This window comes from Lynx canadensis, chromosome A3 (genome assembly GCF_007474595.2).
Source record: "Lynx canadensis isolate LIC74 chromosome A3, mLynCan4.pri.v2, whole genome shotgun sequence".
In the NCBI taxonomy this organism is placed as follows: Eukaryota; Metazoa; Chordata; class Mammalia; order Carnivora; family Felidae; genus Lynx; species Lynx canadensis.
The window spans coordinates 113,477,225-113,502,185 of record NC_044305.1 but is presented as its reverse complement, the minus strand read 5'-3'; the positions used below and the strand labels follow the sequence as shown (position 1 = coordinate 113,502,185).

Here is a 24,961-nt window from a genome sequence, read left to right as displayed (position 1 = left end):
GGTCTTCCTGCTAACTTCTAATGAGAATTTGGAGTTATAAATGAATTTGACCAAAGATAAATAGTTGTGTATCTTAGTGGTTCCTAAACTTGACTACAGTTTAGAATGACCTGGGGAGTGTTTTAAAAAATTCTTTTGCCAGATCCTGCTCTCAGAGATCTGATTTACTTAAAAAACAAAACAAGGCAAAAGCTTCTCAGGTGCTTCTAACCTGCAGCTTGGTTTTGAATGATTAATTGGATTCTTAATTAACTAGGGTGTTTTCTACACTGACTTTTGGAAACAAGCAAATGATCAAGGATATGGTCAGCTGGCAGACAAATAAGCATTTTCCCTTGTTTTGCAGCAATCTTGACTGAAAGTTACAGTTGTGAATGATCATGGGGAGACAGTATTGGATTCTAGATCAGGAGCAGAGTGAAAATTGTGTTCGTTACATCAAGTAGCGCCTAATGCATTCTCACTGTCATACATTTTGCCCATTTCACTCACCTAGAACTTTTATTTTTTCCCAGTACATCTGTTGTCATATTCAGTGGTTTCTACTCCATTCTCTGAATGCTTGGCAGTCACAGCTTTCTGGGGTTAGGACCCAGTACTTGTATATTTGAGGTTTTGTTTTAGGCCAGTCTTTGTTAAGATGTGCCCTCTAGGAAAGCATTTTAACTAAATCGAAGACTCACTACCCTAACCAAGGCCAGAAAGCATTCTCATACATTTTAGTATTGTTTTCTGTAATATGTGTAGAAAGAAAGATCTTTTGCCTTTAAGTGAACAACTTAATTCTTAGGCATTCTGTGAACTTAAAGTTTGATTTGCATTTGCATGTGTGAATTAGGATATTTTTTAAGTGAAAAGTTATGAGATTTCTAATGGTTTGTTTTTATGCTTGAGTTTGGGTGATTCTTAAAAATTTATTTCATATTTGAGAAAGATATTTTTAGGTGGTTTATTTTCTCACATTTTTTAAATAACTCATGAAATAAAAGACTTATTAATTCCTGTTGTGATATACTCTGCCCACTGTTTTATCTGGAAAGATTTTGATTTGTTCCTTAAGGGATTTATTCAATAGATTGGATCCACTAGGTTAAGTAATGACTGCTCAAATGAACACACTCTTCACAAAAATACTTGACAGCACATGTTTTATTACTGTTTTTTACAGAGAAGATTTTCAAATCTCCAGTTGTATTCTGATATTTTTGGACGAATGAGTTTTGTACTGATTTAATCAGAGAGCGATCACTGAGCTTATCCCTTCTTTTTGTGTTGTTGTTTTTTTTTCCTCTTCTGACAGTTTTTGCTTTCACAACCAAAGTTTTGGGCCATTCAGACATCAGCCTTGATCCTCCGGACGAAACTTGAGAGAGGAAGCACACGCCGAGTGGAACGGGCAATGAGGCAGACGCAGGTGAGAATTCATGTGACAAATCTTGTTATTCTCCCAACTCTCTATTGCTATTAAAAAGCATACATCTGTGTTATATATATAAGAGAATGAGATAGCTTTCATTTTGTTCATTTTGGTATTATTTAGGGTATAGGTTCTAGAGTTCATTTGGCTCCAAAGCCCAGCTGTGTCACTTAGTAGCTCTATGACCACATTATTTAACCTAGGGAAAACTGTTCCTCTGCTTACAACACTTCTCCCACCGGATGTGTGGGTCTTCCACACCAGGCATTTCTCCACTTCCCTGTGAGTATCAACCGGGTGTCCTACACTTTAATTCAATTCTGACACTTCCTGGAATTAGTTCATACGCCCTAGGTTAAGGGCTCAGACCTACACCACTGTCCTCTCCTGTAGATGCCAATCTCAAGTCTGGTACTTCTGACTGACTGGCTATAAATCGTGGGTTCTGACTCCCTCCTGGGGTCTGATAATTTGCTAGAATGGCTCACAGAACTCAGGGAAGCTTTACTTACTATTAGTGGTTTATTATAAAGGATATTATAAAGGGTACAGATGAACAGCCAGATGCAGAGGCACTTAGGGTGAGGTCTGGAAGCATCCTGCATGTGGTAGGTGCACCAACCTGGAAACTCGCTAAATCTATTTGTTTTAGGGTTTTTATGGAGCTTCTGTTAATGTAGGCATGATTGATTAAGTCATTGGCCATTGGTGAATAACTCATTCCCCAGCCCTGCTCCCCTCCCCTGAGGGTGGGAGTGTGGCTCAGAGTTCCAGCCCCAAAACTGCCTGGTTGGTTCCTGTGTCAGCTAGCTCCCATCCTTCAGGAGTCACCTTGGTGTCTTGGCCTGAGGAATGGTGCGAGGGGATTAGGAATAACAACAGATGCTCTTTTAAGGAAGCATGAGAGTTATGAGAGTTCTGGAGGAAGTTATGAGAGTTTTAGAAACTCCATGCTAGGAACCAGGGATGAACACTAAATATGTACTTCTTATTATATCACATCTCACCTCTAAACTTCATTTTCATCATCTGCAAAAGAGGGTAATAATACGACTTGCAGCAAAGGTTTATGATGAATATTTAAAGAGGCAATATAAGAGTTAATAAGATGTGGTTCCACAGGTACAGAATGTGTAAGGAGATAAAATTCATCCTAATGCAAAAATAATCAAAATTAATCTGCATTCAGGCATCATCTCCATTTAATACTAATGTTTATTTTCATCCAGTGACTAAATAGCATCTCTTTTCATTCTAATAAACTAATAACCATGATGCAAATTGATTGCCAAGAAAAATTAAAAATGTTACAAAAGATGTAGGATTTCATGAAGCCAATGAAACTGATATTTTAAAAAATTTATTTTTGGGGGTGTTTAGGTAGCTCAGTTTTGGTTAAGCATCTGGCTTCATCTCAGGTCATAATCTCCCCATTTGCGAGTTCGAGCCCCGCATCAGGCTCTCCACTGTCAGCACAGAGCCTGCCTTGAATCCTCTGTCCCCTTCTCTCTTTGCCCCTTCCTTCTTCTTTCTCTCTGTCAAAAATAAATAAACATTTAAAAAGTACAAATACCTTTTTTTTTTTTAATAATTGTAAGAACGATATGAGGAACTCCTACATGATGAGACCCTGGTCAAATTTTTCTTTTAAATTTTATTTTTTATTTTTTAAAATTTACATCCGAATTAGTTAGCATATAGTGCAACAATGATTTCAGGAGTAGATTTCTTAATGCCCCTTACCCATTTAGCCCACCCCCCTCCCACCACCCCTCCAGTAACCCTCTGTTTGTTCTCCATATTTATGAGTCTCTTCTGTTTTGTCCCCCTCCCTGTTTTTATATTATTTTTGTTTCCCTTCCCTTATGTTCATCTGTTTTGTCTCTTAAAGTTCTCATATGAGTGAAGTCATATGATTTTTGTCTTCCTCTGACTAATTTCACTTAGCATAATAGCCTCCAGTTCCATCCACGTAGTTGCAAATGGCACGAGTTCCTTCTTTTTGATTACCAAGTCATACTCCATTGTACATATATACCACATCTTCTTTATCCATTCATCCATCAATGGACATTTGGGCTCTTTCCATAGTTTGGCTATTGTCGATAGTGCTGCTATAAACATGGGGGTGCATGTGTCCCTTTGAAACAGCACACCTGTATCCCTTGGATAAATGCCTAGTAGTGCAGTTGCTGGGTCGTAGGGTAGTTCTATTTTTAGTTTTCTGAGGAACTTCCATACCGTTTTCCAGAGTGACTGCACCAGCTTGCATTGCCACCAGCAATGCAAAAGAGATCCTCTTTCTCCGCATCCTCACCAACATCTGTTGTTGCCTGAGTTGTTAATGTTAGCCATTCTGACAGGTGTGAGGTGGTATCTCGTTGTGGTTTTGATTTGTATTTCCCTGATGATGAGTGATGTGTGGAGCGTTTTTTCATGTGTCAGTTGGCCATCTGGATGTCTTCTTTGGAGAAGTGTCTATTCATGTCTTTTGCCCATTTCTTCACTGGATTATTTGTGTTTTGGGTGTTGAGTTTGATAAGTTCTTTATAGATTTTGGACACTAACCCTTTATCTGATATGTCACTTGCAAATATCTTCTCCCATTCTGTCCGTTGCCTTTTAGTTTTGCTGATTGTTTCCTTTGCTGTGCAGAAGCTTTTTATTTTGGTGAAGTCCCAGTAGTTCATTTTTGCTTTTGTTTCCCTTGCCTCTGGAGACGTGTTGAGTAAGAAGTTGCTGCGGCCAAGATCAAAGAGGTTTTTGCCTGCTTTCTCCTCGAGGATTTTGATGGCTGCCTGTCTTACTTTGAGGTCTTTCATCCATTTTGAGTTTGTCTTTGTGTATGGTGTAAGAAAGTGGTCCAGGTTCATTCTTCTGCATGTCGCTGTCCAGTTTTCCCAGCACCATTTGCTGAAGAGACTGTCTTGATTCCATTGGATATTCTTTCCTGCTTTGTCAAAGATTAGTTGGCCATACGTTTGTGGGTCCATTTCTGGGTTCTCTATTCTGTTCCACTGATCCAAGTGTCTGCTCTTGTGCCAGTACCATACTATCTTGATGATACTACAGCTTTGTAGTATAGCTTGAAGTCTGAGACCCTGGTCAAGTTTTATCAGTAGTCCTAACAATGTCCTTTGTAACAAAAGGATCCAAGCACAGCATTGAGCTGCCTCGTCCTTTCAGTTTACTTTTTTTGGAACAGTTCTTCATTCCTTTCCTGACCTTTATGGATTTGATATTTTTGAAGGTCACCAGCGAGTTATTTTGGAGATTCTCCCCCAATTTGGGTTTCTCCAACATTTCCTTGTGATTTGATTCAGGTTACACAGTTATGACAGTAATAATATGGAAATATTGTTGTACTTCTCACTGTATCCCTCTCAGGTGCCACATGATGTGAGTTGTCACTTGTGATGCTCTTTGATCATTTGAGTAAGGTCATGTTTGTGGAATTTCTCCCCAGTGTAAAGTTACTCTTTACCTTGTAAGTAATAAGCATTTGGGGGGAGTTACTTTGAGATCATCATGTTTGTCATCCAATTTTCACCCACTTGTTTTAGCATTTGTTGATGTTGCCTGAGAAAGGAAGTTATCATGATGATTGTCAAGTGGTAATTTTCTAATTCCATAATTAGTAAATAATATCTTAGTTGGTATTCCAGAATAGGCAAGAGCTTTCTCTTCTTTGTATTTATTCCTCCACTGACTTATTTATTAGAGTGTAGACTCACGGATTTCTATTTTAGTCAACCGGGTGTAATCTTACGCTGTCGTTACTTTTTATTTACTCTTTTTTATTTTGATAGAATTTCAGCTCATGTGAATAAGATAAGCTTAAGTACAGAGCATCTTATTTGTTGCTGTAGTAAAAGCAGAAGTGGATCCTCTGTGTTTAAGAATGCTAGTTGTACCCAATTATCCATTCTTCTCTTTTTTTAGTAATAGAACCTGAATTTTATCCAGACACATGACTTCCCATCCTCTTTTGCAGGTAGGAGGGACCATGTGACTCATTTCTGAATAATACAATGTGTGTGGGTGGAAGTGATAGGTACCACTTCTTGATCATGTTGAGAAAAGACAGGGGAATTTGTGTATTCCCCTGGCATTTTGTCCTTTCCTCTTGGCGAGGAGGTCAGAGAACTGGGGCTGGTACTTTAAATCAGAGATGCCACGTGTTGAGATTAGCAGAGCTATTTTACCAGTTCTGGATTACTAATTATTGGACTTACAAATGAGGAAGAAAACTATGTCTTGCGTAAGTAAGTATATTTTAAAAATTGCTTTTTACAGTAGTTTAGCCTGTAGTGCCTAAGCTGAGAGGACTTTATTGATGTTCCTGGAGGTAGAAAGATTATTCTGTAGGTTCTATATCTTTTTTAGCTCTGTCTACTGAGAGTCCAGGGCACTGGCACCTCAGCAGCAAATGAGCACAAGTTGTGTCCACATCTTGGTTTGTAAACACCCTTCTTCAATAACAGGGACCATTGCTCCTTGAGTAGATAGCTGATTGTAGGATTGGGGCTGCTGAGGTAGGGAAAATACAAGAATATCTTGTGTAGTGCAAGAAAGTAAGGTAGTGTTTTTTTTTAAGTTTATTTATTTTTGAGAGAGGGAGAGACAGAAAATCCCAAGCAGATTCCACACTATCAGCGCAGAGCCTAATGTGGGGCTCAAACTCACTACCTGTAAGATCATGACCTGAGCCAAAACAAGAGTCGGACACTTAATCAACTGAGCCACCGCAGTGCCCCGACAGTAAGGTAGTGTTAAAAAAAAGAGGGTTCACTCTTGCACTGTTGGTGGGAATGCAAATTGGTGCAGCCGCTCTGGAAAGCAGTGTGGAGGTTCCTCAGAAAATTAAAAATAGACCTACCCTATGACCCAGCAATAGCACTGCTAGGAATTTATCCAAGGGATACAGGAGTACTGATGCATAGGGGCACTTGTACCCCAATGTTCATAGCAGCACTCTCAACAATAGCTAAATTATGGAAAGAGCCTAAATGTCCATCAACTGATGAATGGATAAAGAAATTGTGGTTTATATACACAATGGAATACTACGTGGCAATGAGAAAAAATGAAATATGGCCTTTTGTAGCAACGTGGATGGAACTGGAGAGTGTGATGCTAAGTGAAATAAGCCATACAGAGAAAGACAGATACCATATGGTTTCACTCTTATGTGGATCCTGAGAAACTTAACAGGAACCCATGGGGGAGGGGAAGGAGGAAAAAAAAAAAAAAAAGAGGTTAGAGTGGGAGAGAGCCAAAGCATAAGAGACTGTTAAAAACTGAGAACAAACTGAGGGTTGATGGGGGGTGGGAGGGAGGGGAGGGTGGGTGATGGGTATTGAAGAGGGCACCTTTTGGGATGAGCACTGGGTGTTGTATGGAAACCAATTTGACAATAAATTTCATATATAAAATTAAAAAAAAAAAAAAAAAAGAGGGTTCAGGGCAAGTCAGAAGGACACAGGAGCTGGTCTGAAAGAGAACCCAATAGCCAAAGCTAGAACCGGTTGAGCAACAAAATAACAAAGTATTTGATTACAATCAAAGTGTTAAAATAAATACATGAGTCTATACTGCTATAAGTGAAGGATTGATTGAATAAATGGAAGAAAGGACAAATCTTCCTTATAGAATAATTTGAAATAATTTATGTAGATACAACCCCCCCCTGCCCTGTTAGGAGGTGGAGTTTAATCTCTGTCTCTCCTAGAGTGTGAGCTGGACTTAGTCACTTTCAAAACTAGAGTGGGAAACAGAACACTAATGGCTTTACAGCAGAGAAACCTGGCAATGCCCCACCTTAATCAGGTGGTCACGGTTAGCATCACCAGAGAGAAGTCTTTTGACGTCACATACACTCTGGTCATAGGATATGGTGAGAAGAGCACTTCCTCTCTGTGGGATTCTTCCTCCAAACCGGTAACGTCAGTTTAATTACAAGACAGGTTCAGGAAAATCCCAACTGAGAGGCATCCTATGAAGTACCTGGCTAGTACTCTCAAAAGTGTCGAGGTCATGGACAACATGGACTGAGAAACCATCACAGATCAGAGACACTAAGGCAATTCTGTATGGTATCCCACATTGGATATTGGAACAGAAAAAAGGACATTAATGAACATTAACGGGAAAATGGTGAAATACGAGTAAAGTCTGTAGTTGAGTGAATAATAATGGACTAATGTTAATTTCTTAGTTTTGAAAAATATATTTAGGTAATTTGTTAACATCAGGAGAAAATGGGGGAAGAGTGTACAGGAACTGTCTCTAGTATCTTTTCAGATTTTTTGTAAATCTGAAATTATTCCAAAAGAAAAAGTTTATCTTAAAAGAAAATCAGACACACTTATATTCCATTTAGAAGTTATCTTGGTTTAAGAATGTGTATGCCTGGGGGCACCTGGCTGGCTCATTCAGTAGAGCATTCGACTCTTGATCTTGGGGTTGGGTGTAGAGATTCCTTAAAAATAAAATCTTAAAAAAAGAAAAAAAGAATGTGTATGCTTGCAAGTACCAGGTTAACACTGCCACTTGTTTGGTTTCCAGTTGTATATCCAGCTCCTGTCCAGCATCTAAATGAAGAAGGTGGGGTCAGTGCATGTCCTACGTCCAGATGTTTGTTATTTTAGTGAGGCTTGAGTTAGATTTTTAACTGAGAACACAGGAAGGAAGAATATAGTGAGATCTAAATACTGTATAAAGTATGTTCAGGTTTAAATAATCATAAGCATTACTTGCCAGAGTCTACAAGGCTGGGGTGAGGAGGAGGGCGAGATGACTTAGGGAGAATGCATTTCGTGTGTGTAGAGGACAGGGTGCTTCAGTCTGGGTCATGCTGGAGAGCAGCAGGAGATAATGTTGGAAAGGCTCATTGTTCCAGTGCTAGTGTCAAGTCTTCCAGAAGGCAAAAGAATGTGTATCTTCTCCTCTGAGTGGGAGAAACTATGGGTAACATGACAAAAGTCACAGTTTCTTTCTTTTTTTTTAATACCGTTTTATTTATTTTTTTGTATTTTACTTTATTTTTGAGAGAGAGAGAAAGAGAGCATGAGCAAGGGAGGGGCAGAGAGAGAGGGAGACACAGAATCCGAAGCAGGCTCCAGCTCTGAGCGATCAGCACAGAGCCCGACGCAGGGCTTGAATGCTCATACTTACAAGCTGTGAGATCATGACCTGTGCCAAAGTCAACGTTTGCCCAACTGAGCCACCCTGGCTCCCCAAAGGTCACAGTTTTGAACAGAGTCTTAAGAGTACTGCAGCATTTGTTGGTGAAAATAGAAGCAGAGACCTTGATTGGGGGTTACTTAAAGAGGCCTGCTTACTGGGAGAAGATTCAGTATAGGTAGAAATACAGATTAAAAAATTTTTTTTTCAATGTTTGTTTTTTTGAGAGAGAGAGAGACAGACAGACACACACACACACAGAGCGTGAGGGAGAGAGGGGCAGAGAGAGAGGGAGACACAGAATCTGAAGCAGGATCCAGACTCTGAGCTGTCAGCACAGAGCCCAACTTGGGGCTTGAACTCATGAATTGGGAGATCATGACCTGAGCCGAAGTTGGCTGCTTAACCGGGTGAGCCACCCAGGTGCCCCTAGACATACAGATTTAAGAGATGATTTCCATACTACTTGTTCTAAGATAAATCATTTAACTTGAAATTTAAATTAAAATGATAGATAGTAAAATTCATAAAACTTTTTTCATCTGTCTGCTTAAATTGAAACTCTTAAGGAAAAAAATGTTTAGAATAAGATTATTTTTCAAAGAGAGAAATCGGGAAACTAAACAATGTGAACACTTTATTTTTTTTTTTTTTTTTTTTTTAAATTTTTTTTTTTTCAACGTTTATTTATTTTTGGGACAGAGAGAGACAGAGCACGAACGGGGGAGGGGCAGAGAGAGAGGGAGACACAGAATCGGAAACAGGCTCCAGACTCCGAGCCATCAGCCCAGAGCCCGACGCGGGGCTCGAACTCCCGGACCGCGAGATCGTGACCTGGCTGAAGTCGGACGCTTAACCGACTGCGCCACCCAGGCGCCCCAACAATGTGAACACTTTAAAAACAGTCTTTAAGAGCTTTTAAAATGTATTTCGTTTAAAAATAGCTCACCTGTGTTAAAAATCTTTCAGTTGCCAGGAAAAACCAGATGTTTATCTGGATTAAGTGAAGTCTTTGTTCAAAAAATCCATGAAAACAAAAAACAAACAAAAAATCCATGAAAACAAAATACCATGTCCCATTCCAGAACTGCTCTGTGCCAGTATCATTTGGCAAACCAAGTAAGAGGGTTACCAAGTTACTATAAATATCAGTGCTGCTAACTTCCTGGGTAGCAAACATTTATTGAATTCTTAGTTTGTACCAGGGACTGTATTGCACCAAGATACCAAGGTACCATTGTACCAAGATAATTGATACCTAATCTTTCACTTTCAGGAGCTTACATTCTAAGGGCCAGATTATGTGTCTTGGAATTATTTTCCACTACCTCTTTTCAGTGCCCTCCCCTTCTCTGCAAGATACTATGCAGTTACCATGTCCTGTTACTTTTCTTCCTGCACAGTTTGGATTTGTTGAGGGCCTCGTATGTGCTTTGCAGCATCACATACCCTTGTAATCATTTTACTTGTTTTCATTCACTGAGTATCATCTTACTTCAGGTCCCTTTATAGTATTGTCACCGGTTGTTTTCTCCAAAACAGTGAGACAGGGATCAGGGTTCATTGCGACCTGAAGAGAATTTGGAGGAAGTGGGATTGGGCCGAGGAAGAAGTCACACTGAGGTGCAGGCCCGACACAGCCCAGGCTATTTCCCATGCCCAGCGTCTCCCTCACCCCCTACCTTCCCTTCCCTGCCACTGGATATAGGCTGCCCTGGGAAGTGAGGAGACCTCGGGCTGGGTGGTCTCCAGGGCTGTGGGGGACTCTGAGATAGCTGACAGCTGGGGGCCATGTGCAGACCCCACTCCCTGAAACTGGGCCCAATATAAAGCAAAGAAGGAAGGTGAAGATGTGGTTTCATGAGGAGCACCTTAAAGAGTTCATGCTGAATTGCCCCTATTGTACTGAATCTTATTTATTACGAGCTCATTTTACACTAAAACAGCAAAATGTTGAAGTAACTAGTGTTAAAATGATCAAATATGTATATTTTATTAACATACATGTATAGTTTTTTTGTTCAAGGAGACTACACATAATACTTTTTTTTATTTTGGGAAACAGTTTAAATAGTTCTTTTTTTCTTGCCCAAGTTTAGCCTTCTTAATACAAATAATACTAGGTTACATTTATTTATTAATGAAGGACGTATTGACTTAGAAATGATTGGCTTTGCATTCATTTATTACATTAATTTTGGCATGTAAAATGACCAAGTCATCATTCATTCTCCCCCGCTTTTTATGTTTGTTTATTTATTTATTTATTTTAATTTTTAAAAAAATGTTTATTTTTGAGACAGAGAGAGACAGAGCATGAACAGGGGAGGGGCAAAGAGAGAGGGAGACACAGAATCTGAAGCAGGCTCCAGGCTCTGAGCTGTCAGCACAGAGCCTGACGCGGGGCTCAAACCCACGAACCGTGAGATCATGACCTGAGCCGAAGTCGTACACTTAACCGACTGAGCCACCCAGGCGCCCCAATGTTTATTTATTTTTGAGAGACAGAGCATGAGCAGGGGAGGGCCAGAGAGAGAGGGAGACCCACAATCCAAAGCAGGCTCCGGGCTCCGAGCTGTTACCACAGACCCCGACGTGGGGCTCAAACCCACAAACCGTGAGATCATGACCTGAGCCGAAGTCGGATGCTTAACCAACTGAGCCACCCAGGCACCCCTATTCAGTTCTCTTTTGGAGCGGCAATTAAACTAAAAAAGCATAGAGGTAAATTTGTCTGTAAGTGTAGAACACATCTTTTTAATTTGGAACCTGCATTAGTCTTTGAATTGTGCACATTATGTTTTTGGATATTGATTAACAAAGGATGTGTTTGGGGAAGATAGATTTAAAGAAGAAGCCACATCACCACGCTGTCATGCTTTGCCCTCTCCTGGCTTCATATATGTGGCATCTCTCCATCTTGCCATCCAGCTTCTGCATTCTGGAGAGTTGTATACTTCTCTGCCTAAAGAACAGGATTAGGGAATTGTTATTTCTGCCTTTACAGGGTGGTATGTCAGAGAAAATCATTTCATGTCCCAACCCAGAAAATTTGGAAACTAGCCAGATCATGTGACAAGATGAATGCAGAATTTGTCTAATTTTCTCTCAGTTGTTGAGCTATTTACCTCATAATCTGAACTTTTGCCAATTCTCTGATTCAGAGTTTGATATTACTGTGTTTCCTGAAGTTGCTGCATCCCTGAAGAATAAGAGGAAAATGATTTTAAAAGTACTTGTATATATAAAACAATGTTTAGAAAAAATTCTGTTTTAGTTTCTCTAAAAATCTGTTTCCTTCCTCAGCTGTTATAAAATGATAAAATGATAAGCTGTTAAAGCTGGAAGAAAAATAAGCCAAAGGAGCTGTTAAGGGAAAAGCCTAGTCTTGTCATGTTACAAGTTGAGGAAGTGCAGGTGGGATGAGGTCACGTGACTCACCCCAGTCGGCCTGGCTAGTTAATGAGAGTCTCATCTGTAACTTACACGGTGATGAACGGCTCCATTGATGTGATGGCAAATCCTGAAGATGGCAGATTTGGGAGGGATTTCTCAGACATACCAAACGTAGAGACTCTTGCATCACACCAAAAGGTAAACAAACCAATGTTATAGGATCCACAGAGGAAGAAGACACTCCAAATTTTTGAGGACAATCCATTAAAAACACCCTATCTCATGAAAATTATTCTAGGCTGGAGTTCTTCTAACGATTGCATGTTTGGGGCTATGATCATGGTGGTAATCATGAAGAAAATGATATTTATGGAAACACTTTTTAGTGGTCATGATTCAGAAGCAGTGAATTAAAGTGAGATTACATTCTCTAGTATTTACTTATACCCTGCTTTTGATTGTTTTATGTTCATTATTAAAATAATCTTGCTAATTAATTTTAATTGCTCAGTTATCTCTTAACCCTGTTAATTTAAATGGGGATGGTCTGCCCCTGTTCATCTGAAGATGCTTGCCTAATGGGGATCTTTTCCTTCACCTTTGAATTTCTGGGAGGATGTTGCATTGAATTGGAAATCGTATAGCCGTTTTCTGTCCCTGGAGTCTGTATTGTGTTTGACTCTCTCTACTGTGGCAGTTAATTGAAATTTAACAATTTTTAAATAAGTTTTAGTTTTTCAGGATCACTTCTTCTTAATACTGTAGTTGCATCCATGCTTTGCTGGAATAAAGTTTATGTATCATGTTTGATTCTGGAGGGAGAAGGGCCCAGAACAGGACGATTGGTACTATGATGGAGGTTATTGCTCCTGTGTAGGCTAAAACACTTCTCTGTTAAAAGCTCATAGTCCCTTCTTTACATGACTGTTTAATTTCTAGTAATCATAACAAAAACCTTAATTGGGGAAAAACTGGTTATAGTCCTATAACGTCAGGATTTATACAGTGAGCCTCATACTTCTTTTTGAATACTTTCATAAAGAAATCATTTAGATTAGTTTTTATATTGATGGAAAACCTCACCTCTGGCATTATATGTAACACCTGGACCAAGTCCATGGGTACTAGTGGCAAAGTATGTTTTGCTTTTTTAAACTATGTCACTGTTTTTTAATTGCTTTTAATTATAGAAATAATACCTGCTAATTATACAAAGTGTAAGCAATACAGAAACAGAAAGTAAAAAGTGTTTCCCTCCCTTGCTTGCCTTCCAATCTCAACAATTTGTAACCTAGATTACTTTCTCTGCATTAGCATAAGTATTCTTTTTTTTTTAATTTTATTTTTTACTTTTTAAAATTTACATCCAAATTAGTTAGCATATAGTGCAACAATGATTTCAGGAGTAGATTCCTTAATGCCCCTTACCCATTTAGCCCCCCCCCCACAACCCCTCTAGCAACCCTCCATTTGTTCTCCATATTTATGAGTCTCTTCTGTTTTGTCCCCCTCCCTGTTTTTATATTATTTTTGTTTCCCTTCCCTTATGTTCATCTGTTTTGTCTCTTAAAGTCCTCATATGAGTGAAGTCATATGATTTTTGTCTTCCTCTGACTGACTAATTTCACTTAGCATAATAGCCTCCAGTTCCATCCACGTAGTTGCAAATGGCACGAGTTCCTTCTTTTTGATTGCCGAGTAATACTCCATTGTACATACATACCACATCTTCTTTATCCATTCATCCATCAATGGACATTTGGGCTCTTTCCATAGTTTGGCTATTGTCGATAGTGCTGCTATAAACATGGGGGTGCATGTGTCCCTTTGAAACAGCACACCTGTATCCCTTGGATAAATGCCTAGGAGTGCAGTTGCTGGGTCGTAGGGTAGTTCTATTTTTAGTTTTCTGAGGAACCTCCATACCGTTTTCCAGAGTGACTGCACCAGCTTGCATTGCCACCAGCAATGTAAAAGAGATCCTCTTTCTCCGCATCCTCGCCAACATCTGTTGTTGCTTGAGTTGTTAATGTTAGCCATTCTGACAGGTGTGAGGTGGTATCTCGTTGTGGTTTTGATTTGTATTTCCCTGATGATGAGTGATGTGTGGAGCGTTTTTTCATGTGTCAGTTGGCCATCTGGATGTCTTCTTTGGAGAAGTGTCTATTCATGTCTTTTGCCCATTTCTTCACTGGATTATTTGTGTTTTGGGTGTTGAGTTTGATAAGTTCTTTATAGATTTTGGACACTAACCCTTTATCTGATATGTCACTTGCAAATATCTTCTCCCATTCTGTCCGTTGCCTTTTAGTTTTGCTGATTGTTTCCTTTGCTGTGCAGAAGCTTTTTATTTTGGTGAAGTCCCAGTAGTTCATTTTTGCTTTTGTTTCCCTTGCCTCTGGAGACGTGTTGAGTAAGAAGTTGCTGCGGCCAAGATCAAAGAGGTTTTTGCCTGCTTTCTCCTCGAGGATTTTGATGGCTGCCTGTCTTACTTTGAGGTCTTTCATCCATTTTGAGTTTGTCTTTGTGTATGGTGTAAGAAAGTGGTCCAGGTTCATTCTTCTGCATGTCGCTGTCCAGTTTTCCCAGCACCATTTGCTGAAGAGACTGTCTTGATTCCATTGGATATTCTTTCCTGCTTTGTCAAAGATTAGTTGGCCATATGTTTGTGGGTCCATTTCTGGGTTCTTTAGCGTAAGTATTCTTAAACATCAGTGGGATCATGCAGTCTTTATTACCTTATACCTTGAGGTATACCTTATACTTAAGGTATAAGGTATAACAGCCTGATCAACTTTGCACGTTGGTGCCTGTGGATCTAGTTCATTCATTCCGGTAGTTGTATGTTACTCTGGTAAAGAGAGGTGCTGTAATTTACTGAACCTATCCTTTATTTTTCAAGGTGCCCTTTAATTAATATTTTGGTTTTAAAACTGCCTATTAGGAGCTTTGGTACTGCACATGGTAAAAACATTTTAATCTACTCTGAAGGATCACAAATGAAAGATACATATTTTCCTCCAATTCCTAGCCCATTTTTTAGCAGTTGTTGTTTATGCTAGTGGTTTCCATCATAACTTTAAATATTACACTTGTATTATACTTCTTTAAATGCTTATATTCTATTTCTAGGTTTATCAACTTTAGATGGAATCTCTTGCCTCCACATTGTGAATTATGGATGAAATCAGTACACCTCTCATCCCCTCTTCCATTTTTATGCTTTTTTTGGGCAATTATTAGGGATTATTACTCTGCATTTTACTCTGTAATTGATGTCATCTGTGTTTCATCTATATGTTGATTTTTAAAATTTTAAATCAGTTTTACATTACAATTATGATTATATATGTTAATTATACAATCAAAACCTGTGATTATACCTATGGAGAAGAAGTTGAATGCTTTGTCTCTAAACTTTTGCTAGTTGACAAAGGCTGGCATGACAGCCTCCTTTTTTGCCTTTTTTTTTTTTTTTTAACTTATTCTAGGTTGTAGTCAGCTGCTACTGTTTCTTTTTATTTCAGTTGGTACCTTCCTTGTTTTCCTTATTGTCTTTTTTATTACCTTTTGTGTAACTTTTCATATGAAGGAAGTGGGTGGTAAAATTCACTTGGCAGTGAATGTATTTTTCCATCAGAATTTCTTAGTTGGGTTGGGTATAGAATTCTAGTTTCAAAATCATCTTTTTCTAGGACTTTAAATGAGGTCATTTCTTTAATATCTTCTGACATCCTAGTTTGCTGATAAATATGGCAGTTTGACTTTGTTCCATTTTAAGTGATATTTTTCTTCTCATTTTGAACACTTTTAGAATTTGCTGTCCATACTTGGAATTCTGGATATGTCTCAATGTGAGCATGGGTTCTAGCATCATACTACCTGCTTTCAGATGCTAGCTCTACCACGTCATAGCTGCTTTTGCCTTACACAAGCTACCTAATTTCTCTGTGACTCAGTTTCTTCATGTATATTATGGCATAAACGTACTTATTAGGATTATATTAATTAATATTTAGATCAATGTCTCTCATGCAGGAATTAATTAACAAATGATATAACTATTATTATTTCTCTTGTTGGAGTAGTTACCAGGTTCTTTAAGTGTGAACAATCATATCTCTATAGTTTGGGAGTATTTTCTTTTATTCTTTTTTTTTAATTAAAAAAAAATTTTTTTTAACATTTATTTTTGACAGAGAGAGAGAGCATGAGTGGGGCAGGGGCAGAGAAAGAGACAGGGAGACACAGAATCTGAAGCAGGCTTCAGGCTCCGAGCTGTCAGAACAGAGCCCGACGCCAGGGCTCAAACTCACAAACTGCGAGATCATGACCAGAGCCAATGTCAGATGCTTAACTGACTGAGCCACCTAGGCACCCCTCTATTATTTCTTTAATTATACTTTTTCTCCCTTTTTTAAAAAGCTTTTTTCTCTGGTTCAGTTCTGTAGACTTATGTGAGATCTCTTGAATTTATCTTGTATGACTTTTCTCTTCATGCTTTCTATCTCTTTGTACTTTTGGTTGATGTCATGGGAGATTTCTTTTACCCTTTTTTCTGTATCACTAGTTTTGATCATTAATATATTCAGCCTATCCTTGTAACTTTTTATTTTGACAATTCCCTTTCTTTCTTTTTCTTTCTTTCTTTCTTTCTTTCTTTCTTTCTTTCTTTCTTTCTTTCTTTCAATTTACAGTTAGTTTCAGGTGTACAATATAGTGATTTGAATCACAATTCTATGCCTTTTTTTTGTCAGTGCTCTATTCTTAATAACCTTTATTTCATTAAAAATAATATTTGACAATTATTTTAGTTTTCGGGAATTCTGTATTTTTCCAGTTTTTTTCTAATAACCTTTTCGTGTTTCATTGATGCAGTGTCTCATTTAATTTCTTTGCACATTGTTCATTAGAATTTTCCATGAATTCTGTCTCCTCAGTAACAAATTATTTTATATGTTCATCTTGGCTGTTTTTTTCTCTTTTCTTTCTTTTTTTTCTTTTCTTTTCTTTTGTTTTCTTTTCTGTGTTGTTGTTCTGAGAGAGAGAGAGAGAGAGAGAGAGAGAGAGAGAGAGAATGCAAGCAGGAGAGACAGAGGGGAACAGAGGATCCAAAGCAGGCTCTGTGCTCACAACAGTTAGCCCGATGTGGGACTTGAACTCATGAATGGCAAGATCATGGCCTGAACTGAAGCCACCCAGGTGCCTTTTGGCCCTTTTTTTCTTGGTATTGCTTTTCCTTAAATGCCTGATAATCTCCAATGTTGATACTAGTGGTCATTGTGAACTTCCTCTGCAGTTGTGTGGATCTCTTTGAGAGGCCTTTCCCTAGAATGGAAGGGCTGACTACAGACTGCACACCTGGCCAGGGTGTGTCTCACTGGCAGGCTTCTTTAGGGTTGCCAAGAATCTTCCTTCTGCACCTTCCCCTGGGGCCCTGAACTCTGGATCTGAGGTAATTATAACAGAGATGCTTCTTTTTTCAAACAGGCCCCATATATCCTCTTGCTTTATTTCCTTATTCCTTTCCTTCTGACAAGACCTGTTAGGTCTGGACAACACCCCCTAGATGGCGCATGCAAACAGTGTGCTTCAGCCTAGGGGCCAGAGATGGCGTCCAGGGGAGCTGGTAGCAGTGCCCAGATCCTAAGTGAAGAGCCGGTAACAAGAGATAGAGACCTTCATGAGGAGGAGCTTTCTTAGTTATTGTCTGAAGCATCAGCCAGTGGTTGTGAGTCACAAAAGTCACAGATAGCTTAGAATAGTGGGTCACCCTCACCAGAGTGAAGGCCCAACAGTTGAGCTCTGCACAGAACAGTGAACTAAACAATTTGTGAGGTGTTGTTAGGCCACTGAGCTCAGGGAGGCCTCAGCAGATACAAAAGGCTTAGCATGCTTAGGAGAAGCACCTATTCATCAAGAACAAGTTAAAGTATTTAAAGGATGGGATAGCAGGGTCAGAAAAAAGATCCAACAGTTCTAAATATGTGTATGTGGTTGATAATATATAAAATTAGCTCTGCAACAAATGTGTTAACACAGAGCCTCCCTTTCTGTCCTTAGACCACAGGCAGACCTTGGGTCAAGGCATCACATCAGAACTGCCCTTTGCACGTCGTCATAAGGAACATTGGGCAGGAAGGCAGTAGTTGTGGGCAGAGACGTAGCTTATGTGAATCATCTCAGCTTATAATCATTGTGTAAGTGTGTGGTTCTCTCAAAGAGATGGGGCTATGACCACAAGAAAGAAGGTAGGAGACCCAGCTGTAGTATGTAATATGTTAGTTATACTAAGCTGGAGGCATGTTCTCCGGGTAGGAGCTCCCCAGGACCCCCCAGTTTCTCAGCAAGATGTCCAGCTGTAGAGGATGCCATCCTGTGGCGTCCAGTGCCGGAAACTCTCCTTGGCATTCTCACAGGGGTGAGCGGCAAGGGATCGTTAATGTCCTCCTGTGACCTCCCATTCCTCAGCCAGATAATGACTTGTGAGGGAAGGTGTCCCCGAGCAAACCCTGGCTTCTGACCTGTCTTAGCTTCATTCTGAGTTTTGTGAGAAGAGGATTTCTGAATTTTTTTTTTTAATGTTTATTTATTTAGAGAGAAAAAGCCAGGGAGGGGCAGAGAGAGAGGAAGACAGAAAATCCCAAGCAGGCTCCCTACTTGTCAGTACAGAGCCTGACAAGGGGCTCAAACCCACGAACTGGGAGATCATGGCCTGAATTGAAATCAAGAGTCAGACGTTTAATCAGCTGAGCCACCCAGGCGCCCCTGAAGTTGTTTTATCCCTCACCTTATGAGAGAATTATACCACCTTAGGATCTTTATCATTTCTCACCAAGATTGTTGTAATCGTCCTTAGTTTTTCTCTTCACTGGTTGGTCCTTTTGTTGAAAAATTAACTGACCATTTGTGTATCATTTCTTCCTGGGTTGTGTTTCTGTAGCTATATTTGAGCATTTACTGAATTATATTATACTTTATTGGAAACCTTTCTGTCTTCACATCTAGAACGTGAGCTTCTTGAGGGATCAAGTTCTTTATTTTATTTATTTTTGTATTCTCAGAATAGGCATTCAGTGGATGTTTGCTTCATGTTTGAATTAGCTACTTATTAGCAGGGCTCTTTGAGAATTGGCTAAATTAAAGATTAAATTGTCATCTGGCACTTGAGTCATCCATGAGCTGTACAGACCAGTCCTTTTTCATATCATTCCAGTCCAGATCTTCAGCCCAGTGCCAGAGCTAACAGTAACAGAACAATCACCGTGATCACAGAGGTTAGCTTAGTGTTCTCAGAGGATAGTAATTTCCAGTTTTGTTGGTTGTAATGTTTTAGTGGGTGGTAAAAGAGATAAAGAGATGTCAGTTTTTTCTTACAGGGTTTCCTAAAACATGATGACTTTCAAGTATAAATTACTACCTTTTGAGACCATTAGAAGTGATAAGGGAACTAGAGTCCATGAATTTACTCAGTTAACTGGGAGTAGGTTCACTCTGTATTTCTCAACGTATGAAAAAACCAACACTTTTTCTTTATATTACAAACTGGTCATTTGTTCTGCATTAAAGAATGCTCTCTCATATTTTAGTGTCTCAGGATATGACTGTGCTCTGATATTTTCATGTATCTTCATAAAAGCACATCCACATTCATTGTACTTGACAGGCTTGGTATTGACCTTGATGTGTGACCATTTGTGTGAGTGGGGAGTATACATACCACTGCCATTGTGGAGCCCCGGAAGAAGGGGATGGGGGATGGGCACATAGTGTAGTAATTCAAACTGACTGTGGTTATGCTGGGCTTGCCTAATTAGTGGGTATAGCTTCAAAATTTGAGAAATTACATTTGATATTTATACTTATTTTAAATATCCTCTCCTAAATACAAGGTGCTTGTAAGGATAGATTGAAGTTTAGAGCTTTTCAAGACCCTTTACACTTCTGCTTCGGTAAAATTTAAGAACAGGTTTCAATAAGGAATCTTTTTGTTGTAAGGAACAGAAACCCCATTCAAACTGGCTGTAAAGAAGGAAACGTATTGGCTGTTAGAACTGGGAAATCTTGGGGTATTCCAGTGTCAGCGATAGCTGAGATTTAGGGGCTCAACCAGATCATCAGCTCTTTCTCTTTCTGTCTGTTCTCACCTGTGTTTTCCCATCTCTGCTTTTCTCTGCCTGCTTCAGTATCAGGATGTCTGTTGTCAGAAAGGCACCAGCTTTCATTGTCCACAGACCTCCCAATCCAAGAGGAAGAGAGGTCAAGTATGATGGCCAGGGTTAAGCCCCCTAATCTCTTGTGCTTCACTCCTCTGTAGAACAGAGAGAGCAGGAAGTAGAGCCTGCCTCATACAGATGTTGAGAGATTCAATGAGTTAATTTTCGTGAAGTACTTGGAATAGTGCCAGGCATATAGTAAACCCTCAATAAATCTGGACTGTTATTATTATCTGCACTTTACAGCAGGGAAAGTTTAGGTACAAGAAAATAAAGCTGCCCAATCCTTCATATAACTTACTAAAAGTAGTCATTACTACCTGGAAAATCTGAAAACTTTGGGATAATTACAGTGCTTCACATTTAATATGCTGAGTCATGCCATTGAGTTTTTAAAAAATCTGAGAGATGAAAACATGTCCATTCCGACTCTGTTCTTCACCTGCATGAGTAATCATTTGCGGCATTTGAAAGTTGCTGAAAAGCATACGAGGATTTGCTCATGTGATTGTAGCTGTGCTTTTATTTGTTGGAAGGATTATAGTTAACCGCTATTTATTTAGAATTGTGTCTAGTTACCACTCTTCACTGAACACTTAATATGCCGGGTGCTAAATAAGTCTAGCTTATCGGCATTATCTACATTTTTATTAATGAGGGGCGAAGGACAGAAATTTTAAGTGACTTACCCAAGGTCTTATAGCTGGGCTAGAATTCAAACCAGGTCTGGTCTCCCTTGGATTTTGAAGTTCTTGCTTTCCAAGGGAATCCGACATGCTGTAGTGTTCTGAGGAAGCTACGAGAACTGGCTTAAAAAAAGATACCAATATAATAAGATTTGGCATCGTCTAGAGGAAAGGAATTGAATGAGCACAGGCAGGAAGAAGTGAATAGAGGCTTTTGTGAGAGAGGTTTGGGTTGCAGAACTCTGCCTCTTCAGGCCAACAGTTGAGGTGAGAGGGGAAGGAAATGGAACACTGCCACTCTCAGGATGAGGTGCTATGAGGGAAGAGGACATGCACAGGGGCGAGTGAAATTGGCTTCTGCCAAGGCCAAGTAAAGAAGCTGTCCTGAGGGACATGGCTAGGCTGAAACCAGGATATGGATTTCATAATAACAGTTTGGTACAGAATAGGCAATGATTAGTTCAGAGACAAGTGAAATAAAAGTGGGACGAGTAATAGCATAAGATGAACTTTATTTTTTAATATTCATTTATTTAATTTTTAATTTAAATCCAAGTTAGTTCACATACAGTGTAAGAATAATATCTACAATTAACTAAAAAAGGTGTTGTGCTCGCTTCGGCAGCACATATACTAAAATTGGAACGATACAGAGAAGATTAGCATGGCCCCTGCGCAAGGATGACACGTAAAAAAGGTGTTAACATTACTCTTCCTTTTCCAGCCATATAGCTGTATGAGGCCATGTTTATTTATTTTTGAAAGATTGAGAGCACAAGCTGGGGAGGGACCCAGAGAGAGGGACACAGAGAATTCGAAGCAGACTCCACACTGACAAGCAGAGAGCCCGATGCGTGGCTCGAACTCACAAACCCTGAGATCATGATGTGAGCAGAAGTCGGACTCTTAACCGACTGAGCCACCCAGGCGCCCCTAAAATGATCTTTATTATTAGCAGTAAAAAATGTTTTTGAAAAGCCTAGAAAGTTACAGAAAAGTGAACGATAGGAAGCAGCAAAGGAACTTCCTGAAAGGATAGAAGAAAGCACACCCACTGAAGCACACTTCCAAGGCGGCCCTAAACGATAACTCTGGTTGGATTCCAGGTAGGGACACGCTGAAGTTCTGTGGACAGAGTCGGATTGTGTTGACTAAACGGACACATCAGTTTTCCCTGGGAGAAAACCCTGTGTGCATCCTAACAGCCTTGTGCAACGTTACCCAAACTTGCCTGAACACGGGAGCACTTCTGAGGTGCTTGTGAAAGTATAGCTCTTCAGCCTAGCCCTCAGAGCTTCGGGGTCAGCATCGGGGTGGTGATTATGGGCGCTTTTGAGAAAGACTGCCTTAGGCAGAGGTAGGCTGTTAATCTTTAGTAGCTCCAGATGTTTTTCTGTCTCGTGCCTGCCCCAGGACTTAGAGAACAGAGGCTAAAAGGTCATTTACCCGGGTCTGGAGGCCAGAGTTGTGATTTAATGGGAGACTGAGTACCAGGAGGAACCTTAGAGGTGAATGTTATTATTAAGTGTCACAGAATCTGGGGCCAATTGACACTGAGCTCTGAAGAACAGGAGCTTGGCATTGGACACCCACCAAGGAAGGTAGGGTGTATTTATTAAACTTAACTATTTAACTTTTTTTTTTAGAAAAGATGATGCTAGGAGTTTAAAACTTTCACTTAGGTTTTAATAATAAATATTTGGTATTCTTTTGTGGTTTTATAATCCTTGCAGATTATAAACAAGCCAACTTGTGTTTTCATTTCCTAATTTTTATTCTTACTAAATTTTTAAATATTTATTTTGGAGAGAGTGAGAGAGCATGAGAGTGGGAGGGACAGAGAGAGAGGGAGACTCAGAATCTGAAGCAGGCTCCTGGCTCTGAGCTGACAGCACAGGCACCCCTCATTCCTAATTTTTCAAGACAAGAGGTTAAAAAAGAATTTCTAAGTATTTCCTTAAACACTAAGCAAGGAGAAGTTTGGGGAGAAAGTTCGAGGTGGGTGGGTGTGGGGAAGGCATTAGAGATAGTGTATCTGCTAATTCTAAGGCAGCAGTTCTCAAAGGGTGATTTGTGGAACCCTGGGGGTCCCCAGACCATTTCAGTATATCTACAGGTTAAAATCATCTCTGTAATAATAATACTGGGGTGTTATTTGCCTTTGCACTCTGTTCGTACATTGGGTCAGAAGAGGCAGTGGGGGTGGCAGACTGCCGGCTCCTTCACCTGAATCAAGGTGGGAGGCAGCAAACCTGTGTTGGTAGTCATCCTATGCTTCACTGCCATGCATTTGGTTTCCAAAAAAAAAAAAGTTTTATTTATGAATGCCTTTGATAAAGCAATAAATATTATCTTATTTATTTATTTATTAAAGTTTGATTATTTTGAGAGAGGGAGGGAGGGAGAGACAGACAGACAGACAGACAGACAGACAGGGCATGAGAATATCCCAAACAGGCTCTGCAATCAGCACAGATCCCGACTCAGGGCTCGATCCCACGACTGTGAGATCATGACCTGAGCCAAAATCAAGAGTCAGACGCTCAACCAGCTGAGCCGCCCGAGCTCCCAATGTTATTTTATTAAGTCTTTACCCTTGACAGTGTCTTTTGGAATATTCTCTGTGATGAAATGGGGTGTACGAGGAAACACTTACACTCCATGCTAACATACCGTGGTTGTCTCAGGAAAAAGCTGAACTAGCTGTTTTGCCCATGGAACATGATTTTTACTTGAAATAACTACTGATACCGTTGGGGTGTTCAAACTTAATTATTTGGCAGAAATTTTCTCAAAAAAGCAATGAAGTGAGCTCATCACTTCAAGGAGAGAAATTGACAGTAATTTGTTACTACTGATAAAATCTTGAGCTTTTAAAGATGAGAGTTTTGGGAAACTTGGATTTGTCCCTGTGAACTTGACAGTTTCCCGGTGTTTCAGGTATTGGGATCAGAGTTTTCTGAGGAGATTGTTGGTGATACTAAGGTATATATATTTTTTAATATTATGTGAAATACATCACATGTGGAAGATGTGTACATTTTCCAAATGATTAATACAGATGGTAAAAAAAATCAAGCCTCTGTAAAAGACCCATTCAAGCTTTAAGTTAGATCAGTGAGTGCTTTTGTATGTTTATTTGTTTTTTTACCAGTGTATTTTGCTGTAACAAAAGTTCATTGATAAGATTTCAAATTCCACATTGTAGGTAATGCTGAGAAGCTACTACATGTTGAATTGTGGTGTAATATCAAAGAATAATCTCTACAATTAACTGAAAAAGGTGTTAATATCACTCTTCCCTTTTCCAACCACATAGCTGTATGAGGCCAAATTTTCTTCCTAAACTTCAATCAAAATATCTTATTGCAATAAATTGCCTAGAGAAGCAGGTTTGAGATTTTTAGATGTCATCTATTAACCAAGACATTAAAGAGATGTCCAAAAATGTAAGACATTGCCAGTCTTTTCAACACTTAAAGTTGTTTTTCCTAAAGACATGTTATTTATGTTAATATAATGCATCTATTATTTTATTTTTTGTTAAAAAATTTTGTAATGCTTATTTATTTTTGAGAGAGAAAGAGAGCACGAGCCGGGGCGGGACAGAGAGAAAGAGAGACAGAGGATCCAAAGCGGGTTCTGTGCTGACAGCAGAGAGTTCAGTGCGGGCCTGGAACTCACAAATCATGAGATCATGACCTGAGCCGAAGTTGGACGCTTAACCAGCTGAGCCACCCAGACGCCCCTATTACTTTATTTTAAAATGGATTAATAAGTATTTAAATTTTTCTCAGTTTTAATTTTTAATATGATAACTGTTGATAGATTATAGCCCATACAAACAAAAGCTCTTTGAAGTCCCTAACAATTTATAAGAGTTTAGAGTTGTCCTGAAACCAAATAGTTTAAGACTGTTGACCTAAGGTATGACTAAGGGGAGTGCTTCCTTGAGGACTACCTTTTATGTTCATCTATTTGCTCTGGAATCATAAATAAAGGCATCCACGTTCTCCCAGTCCCCATTAGTAGACCCAGTTTCTATCATCCCACACACTGAA

At 39.4% G+C, this 24,961-nt stretch overlaps 1 protein-coding gene and 1 non-coding gene across 3 annotated transcripts in view; both read left to right on the top strand.

The window, feature by feature from the left end:
• Positions 1–24,961, top strand: part of TTC27 (tetratricopeptide repeat domain 27) — a 185,983-nt gene that overhangs the window by 70,269 nt on the left and 90,753 nt on the right. For both annotated transcript variants that reach the window (XM_030311343.2, XM_030311344.1), the window contains exon 10: positions 1,301–1,414. In XM_030311343.2, coding sequence (XP_030167203.1) covers positions 1,301–1,414 — 114 coding nt within the window. The remainder of the gene's footprint in view (positions 1–1,300; positions 1,415–24,961) is intronic.
• On the top strand, positions 21,510–21,614 carry LOC115511410. The gene has a single exon (XR_003968053.1). It is a non-coding gene; the product is annotated as a U6 spliceosomal RNA (small nuclear RNA).